The 17,974-nt window shown below is 42.6% G+C and overlaps 1 protein-coding gene across 1 annotated transcript; it reads right to left on the bottom strand.

The window, feature by feature from the left end:
* Positions 1-1,780: 1,780 nt before the first annotated feature.
* On the bottom strand, positions 1,781-17,777 carry LOC138958474 (small ribosomal subunit protein mS37-like). The gene is made up of 4 exons (XM_070329638.1): positions 17,348-17,777; positions 16,198-16,316; positions 5,870-6,051; positions 1,781-2,043 (listed from the first exon to the last, which is right to left on the bottom strand). The coding sequence occupies exons 1-3, from the start codon at positions 17,490-17,492 to the stop codon at positions 5,917-5,919; spliced, it is 399 nt and encodes a 132-aa protein (XP_070185739.1). The 5' UTR covers positions 17,493-17,777; the 3' UTR covers positions 1,781-2,043; positions 5,870-5,916.
* Positions 17,778-17,974: the final 197 nt, after the last annotated feature.

Genomic DNA, 17,974 nt, shown 5'->3' with positions numbered 1-17,974 from the left:
TATGATAGACTCCTTGCTACCGTAATAGTTATGGTCCTGTATGCCTGAGAACGGGGAAGCTGGGCGCCAATTCACCGCACACACAGAGCAAGAAAAAGCTACATATTATCACACAGGTCGGGATCGTGTGTATACCCAGACAGGCAGGCATCTGAGTCAAGTACGTGTAGTTGTCACTGGCGGTGGCTATAGGAGCGTGAGTCAAGTAGAGCGGTGCGTATCAAGCACTCGCTACCTCTTTCACCGCCATCGCTCTGCCCCTTCTCGCCCTTCGTAATGAGCAGTCCTTCAATGTCCAAAGCTCCCACCCAGCACAATAAGGCCTTTGCAACTTAGAGGAAACTGTTGACACTGTACTTTGCACTCAAATATTTTCGCTTCTGCTCGGCTGAAAAGCTAGGGCGGCGAGCGAGAGTGTGTGGAGGACTAATTGGACGAGGTGAACGTGCCCAATACACAGTGTCCGCGCTAAGGTCAACAACTGACGCAGCCCTCCAAGGCGGCGCGACGATCTCAATATAGTGGTGCCTGTCTGGGAAGACCTCACAATATCTAGAAAATGAGGTCTTCAAAAGGAGGGAGTCTTAACAGAAGTAAAGTTAATGCCAGTATAAAGAGCGAGTCTGACAAAATGAGGTCTTTAGGTGGAGGAGTCCTAAAATAGGAGGGTCTTAAAAAAGAGGTTTCACTGTTTCATGTAGCCCTCATACGGACGTTAGAGAACCAGACTCTCTTGTCCCTAATGCTGTCGTTTCTACGAGCTATTTATATAGCACCCTCGCTGGTGTTACACACGATAGCTCAGTCAAAGCTAAAGGTTCTGAATATTTGCTGTGAATATTTAAAAATATTAATTGCGAATGGCATTAGGTATGTCTCATCGTATTTGGGAAAGAAGTTCGAATGTCGTTCTTGTCAGTGGGTGTTCAGGGGCGGATCAGTTGCTTTGTAAGGGGGGGGGGGGGGGGCACTTTGAATCGAAAGTGAATGTGATGGGCGCGAAGCGCCCGAATTTGCTAGGGAGGTCCGGGGGCATGCTCCCCCGGAAAATTTTTTTTGCCCAAAGAAGCAAAATGGTGCCATCTGGTGCCATTTGAACTTAGAAATGGTCATAGAATCAGCATAGAAAAACCTTTTTTTTTCTTTTTTTTTCGGGGGGGGGGGGGGGGGGGCACGTGCCCCCTGTGCCCCCCCCCTCGTCCGCCCCTGGTGTTGTCTTGGGGAATGCAGCTTTTACAGTGACCTTTAACCTTAGCTATGTATGATGCATGACATAATTATCTGATAAATGCTATGTGATCTGAGGTGGGATAGGGTAATATGTTTGCTCAAGTACATGGACTGAGTAAACATAGTCTCAAAGAAACACTGTCGGAGAGGCGAATAACTGATGGTTTAGATGTTCGTATTGTTTTTGGGATGTCAGCACTTTTGTGTTTTAGTTCCCTATAAACTGCAGCGTGCAGACACTGTGATGGTGTTGTTTAACACATCGAGTTCTTAGTTAATACTTGAAAGGATTCACAGCTGCCTAACTAGGAAGAGGATTTGAACGTTAAAAAAAATCGTATTGTTTGTGTGATTGTGCCTTAAACAGACAAACAGACAGACCGACACACACACACACACACAAATACACACACACACACACACACACACACACACAAATACACACACACACACACACACACACAAATACACACACACACTCTCTCTCTCTCTCTCTCTCTCTCTCTCTCTCTCTCTGTCTCTCTGACACATCATGACAGACTACAAAGAATCACATTCATACAATCATTTATTAAGAATGAGATGCACGTCTAACACTATACACAAGTCTCAATTCTGCAGTCATCGTTCTCAGTCGGACAGCTTACACCTTGCATAACACACAACACTTTAACTAGTAGGGACTAAGGCCGCGGGGTTTTCGCACCAGAGGAAGGCAACCTCGTGCTAGCTGGTCCACTTCTCTGCAAGCTCAGCGAAGACAGCTAACTCCAAGACCATCTCATCCTTTGAGTACGAGCTTGTCACGGTGATCTGTTGGAAAACAACAAACAAACTGAAATATTCTTGTTCTGTTGACATATTATTCCTGTGAAAGTTAACGATACGAAAAGAGATTGAGTATAAATAACAGCATTATGAACCAACATTATTCGAGCTATAGAGGGAGACGTGATAAACCTGAACCACATATCTGGGGTGCTATCCAGAAGTTGGCCCAAAAACAAACAGGAATAGAGGTCCTTCGTTGCTGCCCAATATGTCAGAGGGCACAGTAAGAACCAAGTTTCAAGTTTCAAGTTTCAAGTTTTTTATTAGTCCATAACCCCTGGGGGCATTTTGAACAATAAATACAATCAATACAATCATGATATATGCTAATATAATAAATAAATAAAAATTAAAAAGATTATGAAAAACTGTTACAGATTCTATTAATAAAGTCCAAAATATTCTTTAGCAATTTCTTTTTGTTAGTAGCAAACAACTTTTTAAATTTAAGTGCATTAGGTTTTTTCCAATAGTAAGATGGTAACAACTCAGCTCTTTCTTCTTTGAAAAAATCACAGACAAATAAATAATGGAATTCATCACCTATGTCTTGTGATACACATTTGGTGCAAGTTCTTTCTGACCTCGGGATGTTAAGGTAACGTTCTTTCTGTACAGGCAAATTGTTGTTTAATGTTCTGAACTTCATCATTGCAACACATTGCTGATATGGCAGGTGTGTGACATAGTCTTCACATGCAAAAATATCTTTAAACATTCGATAATTCCAAAACATATTTTTTGTTCCAATTTCTGTAAACCATTTATGGATATACTGGTCATACAAGCTTCTTTTTACTTTCTGTTTAAACCATGCGCTTGAATATTGAACATTTTCTTGAGAAGTCCAAAGGCCAGGGAGACCAATTTCATTTAAGGTTTTTTCAATAAAACATAAATAATCAGATTCAATCATCTTGTTGATATACAATTTATAAGTAAAGCAGTACACAATACTAGAAAATTTGATTTTATGAATAGGACTAATCAGTTTATACCAATAGCAAAGCATTCTACATTTCATATTAACATCTAGTGGATATCTTCCAAGTTCACCAAATATCATAGCATTTGGAGTTGATTTTTTTAGTTTGAAAACAATTTTATAAAAACGTAATTGAAGTTTAGTAGCAAGTTCGCAGGAACCAAAACCCCAAACCTCACATCCATATAGTAAGATTGGAGCAATCATTTTATCGAACAGGTCAACTTGTATGTCCACAGGCAGTGACAATTGTCTACACGTACGCAAAAGAACAAACATTGCCCTTGAGGCACGATCATATAGATTCTTCTGTGCGACCAACCTACTGCAGAAGCATCCGATAATAAAGGGGCGGGGATATAGCTCAGTTGGTAGCGCGCTGGATTTGTATTCAGTTGGCCGCTGTCAGCGTGAGTTCGATCCCAGGTTCGGCGGAAATTTATTTCAGAGTCAACTTTGTGTGCAGACTCTCTTCGGTGTCCGAACCCTCCCCCCGTGTACACTACATTGGGTGTGCACGTTAAAGATCCCACGATTGACAAAAGGGTCTTTCCTGGCAAAATTGCTCAGGCACAGTTAATAATTGTCTACCTATACCCGTGTGACTTGGAATAATAGGCCGCGAAAGGTAAATATGCGCCGAAATGGCTGCAATCTACTGGCCGTATAAAATTTCATCTCACACGGCATCACTGCAGAGCGCCTAGAACTGTACCCACGGAATATGCGCGATATAAGCCTCATTGATTGATTGATTGATTAATAGAAGCATAATATATGCTTGAGTACATATACCGATCCAAGCATTACATGTGTACTGCACATTATGTAATGACACTGGAAATGAATTAAAGTTTGGTTTAAACCCAAATAACGAAGAACAGAAAGACAGAAGGTATGAGCACGTATTGGGGAGGAGGATGTCAGCACTTTTGTAGTTTAGTTCCCCATTAACTGCAGCGTGCAGACACCGTGAGGGGGTTGTTTAACACATCGAGTTCTTAGTTGATACTTGAAAAGATTCACAGCTGCCTAATAAAGACGAGGTTTTGAACGTCACAAAAAAAATCACACAAAAAATCAGAAGCTTTAAATTACGAAACCAAAGTATAATGCCTTATTGACTAGCTCTAAGTTCAGTCTTGCACGGGATGCACCCGCCCCCTGTCACTGAACGCGAACGGTGTACAATTTGACGAGGGAAACAATTGACACCAAAACAGGACCTATTCACCTCTCCTTTCGACTCCGTGCGACGTGCGTGCGTCCTTCTCTTTATAAACAGGTGTTACATTTAACAAGAGCAACACGTGAATCAAAAAGGACCCATTCACCTCTTCCGTTCCCCTCTTTTAACCAGGTGTAAAATTTGACAAGATCATCATCACGAGACGTTTATAAAGGGACCCCATGCCCAATAATTTTAGTTCCGTACGAGAGAAAGAAAGAGAGAGAGAGGTGTTTACACTAATCTTTCCTCAGCCCCTTCACAGAGGCAAGAGGTCCACAGCAGCTTCGCCTCTCAGCCAGCTCGACAAAACGCTGAGAGGACATTGTTCCAGTAATGACCCTCCTAATCAAAGGTGTCAATAGCAGGCGCTTTGCCAGTACCAAACCAACATCGCGCGGAGTACGCGTAAAAAGCTCGGGCCCCTCCCCCTACCACACCTACAGGGCCCCTCAAGTCTTAACCCCTTTTCTCCGCACCGGGGCTCCCCAGAATAGGTCCTGTTTTTGGTGTCAACAGCACTTGCTGGCATGCCTCGCCAACACTTGCGGTCGCCGCCAACAAAAGCCTCGGTTCTCGAGCCTCTCGCGAAAGAATCGAACCACACAAAAAAAACAGCCCTGGCTTTCTGCACCTGTGGGCTGAAAGAACAAAAAAACTACGGCTCTGGGACAGGTGTGCGAAATAGTGTCCCTCCTCGTCAAAGCGAGCGCAAGCTGTTAACTCCTTCAGCCCCGCCCACTCGACACAAACCGCAGCGCGGCGAGAGGGCCGATTCCAGCTCAGCATGGGGTCATTGAAGGCAAGAGGTGGAAATTACCCGCTAATAAGCAGGTACAGTCGCGAGGTGTTGGGGGGAGTGCCGACATCTTTTGTACCACGGGCTTGACAAAAAAGTTTGACGGCTAAATCAGCATTTTATTTCTTTCTTATAAACGTTGAGAGTGTTCAAAATTCCGGCGAGCAAACTGGACCTTCTGGGATCGTTCTGTTTTGGTGTAAATTGTTGACACTAGTGTCAAAGTGTTTACACTGGGAAGCAGGAATTGGAAGGAAAAAAAACCGTCTTGTATCTCTGGCCTTGACCAGAGTCAAAGAACTACGGGACTTGAACGATTAAAAAAAACAGGGTAGAAAACAAATAAATGCTATTCACAAGACCGATTTTCAAGCGATTTTTTTTTAGAACAAAGTTGGTTAAAACTCGCTGCCATGTTAACAGAGCAAATGCTTAGCCATTTCATTTTGTTTATTTTACAAGACAAACTCACGTTAATTCTGGCATTCCTTGCATTCAAAAACATAGTGACAGTAACAAGAATAGAACGAATATTGGAACACACAGGCAAGCAGACGGCCACAAGGCGGGCACAAGCATAACAACAGACAAACGGGCAAGTAGTCAGAAAGACAGACAGACCGACCGACACACAAACAAACTGACAGAACGATCAACAAAAACTAAACAGATTATTGACAAACAGAGTCACAGACAGAAAAAGACACCGGACAGACAGTCACGAATTGGAACACAAAGACAAGCATACAGATAGACAGATAGAGACAGCCAGAATAATTGGGCACGAAAAACTAACCAGACTAAAAGGTGCAAACCCTGGGGGGCGAGGCGGGGAGGATGGATTCACTTGAGTTTGATGGTGTGGGCAGGCTGGGGGAAGCGTTGTAACATCTTGTTGACCTGTCCGGAAGGGTTGCGTCCAGAGGTATCCACAGTCTTCCCTTGTTTCGCTGCTTCCCTCGCCGCCTTCTCCGCTGCCTAGAAATCATACCATCACGACTTTTGTGAGAGAAATGATGAAAGAGAAGGCAAACTTGGAGGAAGGAATTGTTTAAAAATGTTTATATTTGGGTTTTTTAAGAAATAAATCAAATAAAAGAGAAAAACAAGGTCAACAGCACGATGTTGACCCAACAAACGAACAAAAACAAAGGAGGTGTGGGTGTTGGGGGAGGGGGTAGGACAACAACATCAACAACAACAACAGCAATTGCAACAGCGGCGGCAACGACGACGAAAAACCACGACAACGACAACATTTTAACAACAACAAAAACAATAACAACAACATTTCTGATATCTCATGTTAAAGTTGTAACTTTCCCTTCAATCATACAGGTTCATTTAAAATCGTTTCCAACATTTTTAGACAACGTTCGCTGTACAGACGAAATGGCAGATGGTACTAGTGTTGAAACCAAAACTCTGTTTTGGTACCAGTCCCCCCCACCCATCTCTCTATCTCTCTTTCTCTCTCTCTGTTCCTTAAAATGAATCAAGACAGCAATAATACATGGAAGTAATTGTTTTTATTCATTAGGGTGTGGTGTGAGGGTCGGGGACAGGATTTGAACGTTTTCTTTAAAGTTGAGTTAGTTTTGTATTTGTTGTGTCAGCTTAATAATGATCTGAGCTTCAGGTACCCGTGTCTAATATCAAACTTCATTATAGTGTAGAACGACCAACTCTCGCCGTTGAGCTCTCAAACCAAACGAGCAAAACTATATGTATACCTGTCCAGACAAGACTACTAGAATGTCCTAGCTCACCTGAGCAAATATGAGAGCATTTCAGGTGTTTTATTCAGACAGAAACAGGAGGTAATCATACTACGAGTGACGCAGTTAGGACACCTGGGCCGATCTGAACAACTGACCCCCCCCCCCCCCCCCCCAATCCCCTCCTATCTTGCTCTTCATAATAACCGGGAACATCATTATGCATCCTTCTCTCTTGATCCTGTTTACTGCAGAGCCGATTCGTTTTTGATATAACTGATCACGTATAAACAAAGCAGGAGTGTTTCTGTTTTGTCCATTGCCGTATCTTTCTTATAGAAAGTAGGTTAAGTAGGTTAAATAGGAGAACAGGAGCATCTTTCTTTCTTTATTTGGTGTTTAACGTCGTTTTCAACCATTCAAGGTTATATCGCGACGTGGAAAGGGGGGAGATGGGATAGGGGAAAGGGGGGAGATGGGATAGAGCCACTTGTTAATTGTTTCTTGTTCACAAAAGCACTAATCAAAAAATTGCTCCAGGGGCTTGCAACGTAGTACAATATATGACCTTACTGGGAGAATGCAAGTTTCCAGTACAAAGGACTTAACATTTCTTACATACTGCTTGACTAAAATCTTTACAAACATTGACTATATTCTATACAAGAAACACTTAACAAGGGTAAAAGGAGAAACAGAACCGTTAGTCGCCTCTTACGACATGCTGGGGAGCATCGGGTAAATTCTTTCTCGTCCCAACCAATATGGGACTCCCCCTAACCCGCGGGGGGTAACAGGAGCATGAGCAGTAAGGACAGATCAAAACAATAAATATTGACGACGGCGACGAAAGAGGTGCGGATCTAAGCCTAGAAAAGAGATAGAAGAAAAAACAAAACTTGACTAAATGTAAAAACCAAGCAAACAAACACACCCATCCCCCCAAAAAACCCACAGGAGACCATGCTCACAACCTGTGATTGTATGACTGCAGCGGTTTCTTGGTTCCAAAGTCAATGAACGATTACGGATAAGAAAAATCAAAATCAAAGTTCAACTACTGATGAAAACCTGTAGCACGGAAACCTGGGTTCTTGGGCTTGTCACCCACGAATAAAGTAGGCTACACGTCGACGTAGCAAATGATATCACAAATGCTCTCGCAGTTCCAAACTTATCACACACAAAAAAAAGGCATCCGTCGGATGGACTGATGGGGTACGGACACCAACCCCAAACAACGAGTCCCGAGCGGGTCAGGTGGATCGGGGACTTGAAAAAACTGCGAGTTATTCTGGCGTCAGTGAAACAAACAGACGCCTGTTCTCGTCTCTAACCTTACGGGACATGTCTGGTACAGCCGCAGGTGCCTGTTTAGTCAGGAAGGCAAATGTTATGTTTTGATTGTTCCACAAGCAACACTTTGTGGACTGCACGTGCTATAACTGCTTTGAAACAGCGGTGCAGACTTTAAAACCGTTGCTGCTGTCGAGGCGCCGCATCGCTCGTGTCTAAAGATCTCACCTGTATGCATGCGTGCACACCTCTGCGTGCACAGGTGCAGGCGACGAAACGGAAAAGACGGCAGGTGAGATAAGGGGTGCTGTGAAGTCAGCGAAGAGAAAGAGAAGCTTTAAAGAGAAAGGGCAGTGGCTGAAAGGAAGAACATCTGCGCGCTGATAGTGTGTGTTCTGCGGTCCCGGCAACACAATACAGACCCTTCAGCCCTTTTCTCCTGCGAAGATCCCCCCCTCAAATGCCATTACAAATTAATATTGCTATCTCCCAATGAAGGGGTAAAACACTTTTCATCCTGAGCATGCTCAATGCCGGATTGGGGGGCGAGGAATGCAGAGTGGGGGGTGACACACGTGGCCGTGTGTGAAAGACTTCAAACGCCAACCCCACCCACGGTACCCCCAGCTGTTCACACAGATCCACAGTGGCACCTGTCTGCATTCTGTGTCACTTTAACCTGTATGCTCCCTTCGTTATTGCAGACATCTATATATAGTTAACGCACGAGGGAAATACAAAACAATAAAAGAGAAAAACAAGGTCAACAGCACGATGTTGACCCAACAAACGAACAAAAACAAAGGAGGTGTGGGTGTTGGGGGAGGGGGTAGGACAACAACATCAACAACAACAACAACAACAGCAACAGCGGCGGCGACAAACAACCACGACAACGACAACATTTTAACAACAACAACAACAACAATAACAAGAACGACAACAACATTTCTGATATCTCATGTTAAAGTTGTAACTTTCCCTTCAATCATACAGGTTCATTTAAAATCGTTTCCAACATTTTTAGACAACGTTCGCTGTACAGACGAAATGGCAGATGGTACTAGTGTTGAAACCAAAACTCTGTTTAGGTGCCCCCCCCCCCCCCCCCCCCCCCCCTCACTCGGCTATCAATCCAAGCAAGCGGCTGACCATCGCGTAGACATTTAGCAGCTGGTTTAAACTGTTTTATTCAACGTTTGTGCATTATTTACAAAAAACGCATATTGAGTAAACAACAACAAGCATAATGCTTATAGTGGTGTTTACAGTTTTCTAGAAGCTGACCTAAGTGAGACACGGCCGGTCCCGGGGGATATATGGCACAAAGGTAGACAGACAGACAGACATAGACACACTCTGAAACAGGTGCAAGTCAGTTTACTTCGAAAAATAGGAGGAACAGAAGGGGAGGTATATATCAACGACAAAAGCGTGACATCAACCTGACAAGCTGAAGTATGCTCCTAACGTGGAATATCAAAAGCCTGTTCCAGTCAAGAGCAACACCAGACAGGTAGCACCGTGCAGCCCACAGCACGACGCCTAAGTGTTCAGGTAAAGGTGAAAAACACAGGTGCCAATGATCAGAAAATTCAAAGGAAAACAGAAACCAGGAATAGAGCAAGGGGGTGAATAGGTATTGCCGTGTGCATTGCCAGGTAGGACATGGTGTTTGGCTAAAACACAGGTGGCAGAGACAAGAAAACAGCAAAGGGAGGGGTGGGGGTAAGGGGGAAGGGGGGACCGGAGTAGGAGGAATTCTAGTGCAGGGTCACACGTCTTGAGTACGTGGGAAAAGGTTCTGTGATAGAGTCTATGCGCTGTGCAATATTTGCTGTAATCCTGACCAGATATGAATTTTTTTTTTTTTTTTTACAAATGTTTCCACATTATGTGAAAAATAATCTATGTTTTAGTCCTGACTTTTAGACATTCCGTCAGACACGTATTTCACCACCAATTGAAACAAGTCGCGTAAGGCGAAATAACAACATTTAGTCAAGCTGTCGAACTCACAGAATGAAACTGAACGCACTGCTTTTTTCACCAAGACCACATACTCGCAGTTTCGTCAGTCCACCGCTCGTGGCAAAGGCAGTGAAATCAACAAGCCATGCAGAATAGTGCAGTAGTGGTGGCGCTGAGCAGAATAACACGCTTTTCTGTATGTCTATTCTATTTAGCTTACTGAGTTTGTTTTTAATCCAAACATATCATATCTATATGTTTTTGGAATCAGGGACCGACAAGGAACAAGATGAAATTGTTTTTAAATCGATTTCGGAAAATTAATTTTAATCATAATTGTCATATTTTTAATTTTCAGAGCTTGTTTGTAATCCAAATATAACATATTTATATGTTTTTGGAATCAGAAAATGACGAAGAATAAGATGAAATTAGTTTTGGATCGTTTAATAATTTTTTTTTTTAATTACAAGTTTCCGATTTTTAATGACCAAACTCATTCATTAGTTTTTAAGCCACCAAGCTGAAATGCAATACCAAAGTCCGGCCTTCGTCGAAGATTGCTTTGCCACAATTTCAATCAATTTGATTGAAAAATGAGGGTGTGACAGTGCCGCCTCAACTTTTACAAAAAGCCGGATATGACGTCATCAAAGGTATTTATCGAAAAAATGAATAAAATGTCCGGGGATATCATTCCCAGGAACTCTCATGTCAAATTTCATAAAGATCGGTCCAGTAGTTTAGTCTGAATCGCTCTACACACACACACACACACACGCACAGACAGACACACACACACACACACATACACCACGACCCTCGTCTCGATTCCCCCTCTATGTTAAAACATTAATTTTACCGGTAGTCAAAACTTGACTAAATGTAAAAACAAAAGGGTCATAACCTGTCAATCTTTGAGTTAATAAGTTTAGAACATCACAAAGCAGAAATACCCAAAATAAGTGCTTGAAATTTGTTCTGCCATGTAAGTCTAACGGCGGAAAAGTACGGGCTCTGACACTAAAGTGCAAATTTACTGACCACTTCTCACATTCATTTGATTATCTATAATAATTATGAGACATTTTCAGGATTAATTCGTATAGATCTCCACTCCCTTTTCAATATTTAAACAAGTCGCATGAAGCTGTGTTCAATCTGTCGGCTTCAAACTAAAAAGATCAACTCTAACAACATGTCATCACCGAGACTACATTCAGAAAGTCTCAGCCAGCCATACCTGAAGACCAAGATGTGTCATGTTTGTCTCTGCGTAGCATGCGAACGTAGTTCTCACTTAACCTATTTTCTTTAATTCTTAGCACATTTGCAGAGTAAACATAACATATATGTCATATTTAAAATCTGTTAGTGAAAATTTGATTTTAATGACAACTCTAATGAGCAAACTGAGTGTGACAGGGAGACTACCGTCGCCCTTCACAGCAGACTGTGTCTGGGTGGCCGAGTGGTAAACGCACTTGCCTCGGAAGCGAGAGGTTGCGAGTTCGACCCTGGGTCAGGGCGTTAGCAATTTTCTCCCCCCATTCCTAACCTAGGTGGTGGGTTCAAGTGCTAGTCTTTCGGATGAGACGAAAAACCGAGGTCCCGTGTACACTACAGTGGGGTGTGCACGTTAAAGATCCCATGCACGATTGACAAAAGGGTCTTTCCTGGCAAAATTGTATAGACATATATAACAAGAAATTCCTCCGAGGTAGGAAAAACACCCCCGTCCTTACCATTCAGGAGAGAGAGAGAGAGACAGAGAGAGAGACAGAGAGAGAGACAGAGAGAGAGACAGAGAGAGAGAAACAGAGACAGACAGACAGACAGACAGAGACAGACAGAGAGAGACAGACAGACAGACCAAGAGAGAGAGAGAGAGAGAGAGAGAGAGAGAGAGAGAGAGAGAGAGAGAGAGAGAGAGAGAGAGAGAGAGAGAGAGAGAGAGAGAGAGAGCGGGAGAGGGGGAGACAGACAGAGAGAGACAGACAGAGACATCCTCCGAGGTAGGAAAAACACTCTATAAGTCCTTGTGGAATCTTAATCCACCAATAACTCCCTAACCGTGTGTTTGACTGGTCCCAATTTTTGTAAGGACCGTCTCAGGAATGTATAGAACCTGTTCACCAAGTTTGGTGACGATCGGTCCGTTCATTCTTGAGATCTATATGCGAACACAAACAAACAAACAAACGAGCGAAACCTATACACACCCCTATACCGGGGGTGTAAAAATGTCCACCAAATACCCGTGTGACTTGGAATAATAGGCCGTGAAAAGTATATACTCGCCAAACACGCTTGAGATTTACTGGCCGATGTGAATGCGTGATATATTGTGTAAAAAATTCCATCTCACACGGCATATTGTAAACGCCATGAGCCTTCCCTCTGGGAGGGTATGTGCGTAGAAATACTCACTAATAAATTTTTAAAAAAATAACAGACTCTGCAGAGTTGTTCGCCTTAGAAATTGTGAGCTACAGTAGAACCCCCTGTTTACGACTTTGGAAAAACCTTGAAAATTAGGTCGTAAAAAGGGGGGGGTCTTAAAAGGGGGGTTTGAGTTTTTGGCCGGTCGGTCATGAATTTGGTTGCAGTGTATGTGTTTACACACAAACACACAGTTGCAGTTTAATTACTGTCATATCAACACACACACACACCGTCCACACACCCAAACACATTACAGCAGAACAACTTGAACTCAAATTTCAAAGAAAATTTACTCATGGCGTACCCGCTGAGTGAAGCACATTTGACATTGTGGCGCAACCAGTAAAATCCGAATGTCCTAACTCGATAGAAAGCATAACGACTTTTCTCCCGAATCATCTTTCCGCTCATATGAATGATTCGTCGCCTTGCATCGCTAAACTTGACCACGATCGTTGAGGTCTTCGTACAGGCTCCTCTCTTTGCGTACTTTCGCTTCGCTATCCTTCTCACCATCTAGATAACACCGAGTCATTATCCTTGACGACACACAGGATTTTCGTATTCCCGACTCCCAAGGAAGTCGCCGCGGCCACTTCGCTCGATTAGCGATTACTTTATTAGCTCTCTACTCAAGAGTCGGCGCTTTTCTCAGTTTTTCTTTTGCGAATCTTTGTCAACAAGACAGTCGTCGTGACAAGATAGTGTGCAGAAAAAACCCCAGATGTATCAGGATCTCGCGCGCGCGAGATTTCGTTTTTACATTCAGTCAAGTTTTGACTAAATGTTTAACGTAGAGGGGGGAATCGAGACGAGGGTCGTGGTGTATGTGCGTGCGTGTGTGTGTCTGTCTGTGTGTGTGTGTGTGTGTAGAGCGATTCAGACTAAACTACTGGACCGATCTTTATGAAATTTGACATGAGAGTTCCTGGGTATGAAATCCCCGAACGTTTTTTTTCATTTTTTTGATAAATGTCTTTGATGACGTCATATCCGGCTTTTCGTGAAAGTTGAGGCGGCACTGTCACGCCCTCATTTTTCAACCAAATTGGTTGAAATTTTGGTCAAGTAATCTTCGACGAAGCCCGGACTTCGGTATTGCATTTCAGCTTGGTGGTTTAAAAATTAATTAATGACTTTGGTCATTAAAAATCTGAAAATTGTAAAAAAAAATAAAAATGTATAAAACGATCCAAATTTACGTTTATCTTATTCTCCATCATTTGCTGATTCCAAAAACATATAAATATGTTATATTCGGATTAAAAACAAGCTCTGAAAATTAAATATATAAAAATTATTATCAAAATTAAATTGTCCAAATCAATTTAAAAACACTTTCATTTTATTCCTTGTTGGTTCCTGATTCCAAAAACATATAGATATGATATGTTTGGATTAAAAACACGCTCAGAAAGTTAAAACAAAGAGAGGTACAGAAAAGCGTGCTATCCTTCTTAGCGCAACTGCTACCCCGCTCTTCTTGTCAATTTCACTGCCTTTGCCATGAGCGGTGGACTGACGATGCTACGAGTATACGGTCTTGCTGAAAAATGGCATTGCGTTCAGTTTCATTCTGTGAGTTCGACAGCTACTTGACTAAATATTGTATTTTCGCCTTACGCGACTTGTTATTTCTTCTCGCGATAGTTCGAGGAGCGAGAGCCGCCATGTTGTGTTTTCATCTGCTCGAAAAATATGCACAAAAGTCGTAAATTATCCCAAAAAGCTCGGTCGTAAGTCGCGTTTTGGGTCATTATCCTTGACGATACACAGGATTTGCGTCTTCCCGACTCCTAAGGAAGTTGCCGCGGATTCTATCGTGCGCGAGATTTAGGTTTTTTTTCGTCTCGCGATAGTTCGAGGAGCAAGAGCCGCCATGTATTGTTTTCGTCTGCTCGACTACAAATGCGCGAAAGTTGTAATTCATCCCCAAAAGCTCGGCCGTAAGACGCGTTTTGGGGTGAGTCGTTCACTGGGGGTTCTTTATTTAGTAGAATGCATCCGTGGTAGCAAAATCGGTCGTAAAAAGGGGGGTCGCTAAGGGGGAGTTCTACTGTATTTATAGCTAGCTCGCCAGGCAACACCTGTGGATTGTAGAGTTCTGTTTGTGATGGGGTCTGGCGGCTTTTGTCTCTCTGTATGTTCTTGCCTTCCTTTGAGTGGGCACAAACTGGTGGATGAAAATGTTCACACGTGCTCTAAGACGGCGAACCGCCACGCTGTCTGTCTCTGTCTCGCGATTCACCCGGAGAAGCCGGGTATTCCTCTAGTACATACATACACCACCACCCTCGTCTTGATTCCCTGTCCATGTAAAACTATTTAGTCAAAACTTGACCAAAATTAATGTATTAAACAGCGAAAGAGAGAGAGAGAGAGAGAGAGAGAGAGAGAGAGAGAGAGAGAGAGAGAGAGAGAGAGAGAGAGAGAGAGAGAGAGAGAGAGAGAGAGAGTAATCCTGATAGGTCATTCCGTTTTTCTTATGATGGCATCTGAATAGCAGTTTATTTGGCACTTATAGGATGAGAAATTCCTTCACACACCACCAACAATTGTCGGCCCAACCTCCAAACAGCAGAAACTACAACTCAAATGTGAATAAAGCCGTATTTGCTAAAGCCATACGCCCTTTTTGAACCACAAGCCTGAACTGCACCAGTACATCTGATTATGCCAGAAGCCTGAATGCAGGCAATCTAATCAATGAGTAATCACCAATCAGGCACAACCTAATTCTGTCAAATGTGAAAACTAGCCTTGGTTTTGTTCACCCTGAGCATTTCAGGCACATTTTTTTTAGGCTCACATACACAAATGAAAGTGAGTTATGGGGGGACTGTAAGGTACAACATAAATGCGAGGAATTAAGAAACCACAAAGTCAAAGAAATGCTCTGTCATTACTCTTTGAATTTTGTTTAGCCTGAGGTATCTATTTTTCAATAGAAGTGTCCAATGTGACATTCACGGAACGGGTTTACACATGTAGGTAGAATTAAAAAGTAAGCGAAGAGAGTTAACTCCTGTCTAATGTTTTAACCAGGTTCTGGCATTCCCCTCAAATTGCCTCCCTTGAATGAATGTCCAAACTCATCTTTGAACACTGTACCGATTACAACACTTTCAATGTATCTAAAATTTTATAAATGTGCAATAAATCTTCTTTTTTTTTTTATAAACTTTCTGTCAAGATAATCCTGTCTTGTCTTTTACGTTTATTGCATTGTCAGTCATACTTCAACAAATATTCCGTGTCTATGAATGCTACGACTACGAGGCATCCTGCCAGAAGAATGCTTGCTGTACTTGTGTTTATGTCCGTTTAAATGTTGTCCTTACTTTTCTGCTTACCTGCTCAGGCCCTCTTACACTGTGACAGCAGATGGCTGTGATGGCCCGCATTGATATTTACGTACTATCATATGCATGAAACACACACACACACATTCCCCATCACCAGTATCACCATTTACAATAACACAGACACAGCTGATAGGCTATCATTCAGCATGGTGATCACTCGGAAAAAATGAAATCATTATGTCTGCTGTATTTGAATTGGCAGTAAAGACAAACGCTGAGGGAAGTAAAATAGACCAACAGGAAGGAACAAACAGAACTTTCAAAGTTTTACAACAGAAACTAAGCTATAAACATCTCATAGCCTGTATCTCTTCCTTGTAAAGACTAACCTGGGCAGCCACAGCACACTTCTGAAATGTTGCCAACTCTGGTGAGCATCGCTGCTGGTTGAAGTCATTTCGTTTCCAACAGGCCATCAAAACAGACATCTCTTCAACACATTGGGCTTCTGCAAACAGACAGACAACACACAAAATAAGTGAAAAAGGAAAACAGTACATGGACTCTTCATCACGCAAAATTTAAAAATATACAGCATAAATCCGGTAAGGGTCAACATGCAGTACGTACCACTTCCACTTCTCTCTGGACTGTCACAACTTTATGTCACTTCACTTGTACGGTTTGTACAAGCACTATAAGTATAATCTCTTTACAAGCAATAATCTAATGATCATGGAACACATCCCCGTTGACTCTTCTTCTTCTTCTGCGTTCGTGGGCTGAAACTCCCTCGTACACTCGTGTTTTTGCACAAGTGGATTTTCACGTGTATGACCGTTTTTACCCTGCCATTCAGGCAGCCATACGCTGCTTTCGGACGAAGCATGCTGGGTATTTTTGTGTTTCTATAACCCACCGAACTCTGACATGGATTACAGGATCTTTTCCATGCAAACTTGATCTTGTGCTTGCGTGTAGGGGGATAAGGCACTAGCAGGTCTGCATATAAGTAGACCTGGGAGATCGGAAAAATCTCCACCGTAACCCACCAGGCGCGGCAGGGATTCAAACAAACGACCTTCCGCATTGGAGTCTTACCACCAGGCCATTGCGTCCGTCCCCATTGAGTCCTATGTTTGCATCTTGCATGAACATCTATCAAAACATACACTGATACAGATTTGCTTGTGTTTGAAACAGTACATATCGATGAAAACAGGTCGACAGCTACAGACAGTCTGGGAGACATTGTACAGAGACAGAAAATCAAACAGACATACAGACCGTAATACAGATTAGCTCCCCTCCCTCCCCCCCCCCCCCCCTTGCCCATTCCCACCTCCTCAAAAAGTATATGAGGTTGCAAGATGTCTTGAGAGGGGTTAAGCTTGGTACATGCATGACTGCCTAGCTGTAGCATACACATGCACAAAATAAAACAACATGAATACAGGCTTATTAAGCTCTAGACACGAATAATCAGCTAAAGATCACGAAGATCTGTAGTATTCAGCAATGTAAGTTGCAACGACTTACTTGTTAATTTGTCGCTTTTGTTCGACACGTAGCCTCGCAAAACTGGAGGGAGAATTATTTTGTACTTGTACCCAAGTGGCTTGTAATTTGTAAACTTTTTAAACGGTTTTGTTGCCGCAAATACTACTGGCGAAAGTCTAGGCATACTGATTCAGATCACAACACAGGGTCCACACACAGAAAGGAGTCTCAAAATGAAAGTGGACTTTAATTTGTAAAGTCCCGCTTTTGGTGTTACAATGTGTTCTGTTTCCAATCGCCGTTTGCACAGATCAAGAAAAGAGAACCTGCATTTCTACATTTTGTACATGCGCATTGTTCCTTTACATAGAGACTGCAGATGTCTAGAACCAAAGCCTCAAAAGTTGTTGAATAACACCGTCTCGGTCAATGTCACCAACATGCCGGGGTCAACCATGTGTGTAGGATTGTCTCCCTTAGGTTTCAGAAGAATCACATACACAAATAATGATGACGTCAAAATATACACGTTCTGTTTTCATGAAATAACTATTCTCGTCTTTCTTTCTGTTTGCCACGATATGTACTTAATACTAAAAACAGTTCAATGTAAAGGATATGAGACCGAAGTACGTTTCAATGCGAATAGAATATCGCTCGAAATAA

The sequence above is a fragment of the Littorina saxatilis genome, linkage group LG2 (assembly GCF_037325665.1).
Source record: "Littorina saxatilis isolate snail1 linkage group LG2, US_GU_Lsax_2.0, whole genome shotgun sequence".
NCBI lineage: Eukaryota > Metazoa > Mollusca > Gastropoda > Littorinimorpha > Littorinidae > Littorina > Littorina saxatilis.
Note: the sequence above shows the minus strand (reverse complement) of the source record. Positions and strands in the feature narration are given on the sequence as shown.

Bases quoted from the DNA above. Each gene is read 5' to 3' on its own strand.
- LOC138958474 (XM_070329638.1), bottom strand. From the start codon at position 17,492: ATGCCTAGACTTTCGCCAGTAGTATTTGCGGCAACAAAACCGTTTAAA. The intron at 16,317-17,347 runs GTAAGTCGTTGC...GTCTGTTTGCAG, and splicing joins CAAAAGCGACAAATTAACAA to AAGCCCAATGTGTTGAAGAG. The intron at 6,052-16,197 runs GTTAGTCTTTAC...TATGATTTCTAG, and splicing joins AGTGTGCTGTGGCTGCCCAG to GCAGCGGAGAAGGCGGCGAG.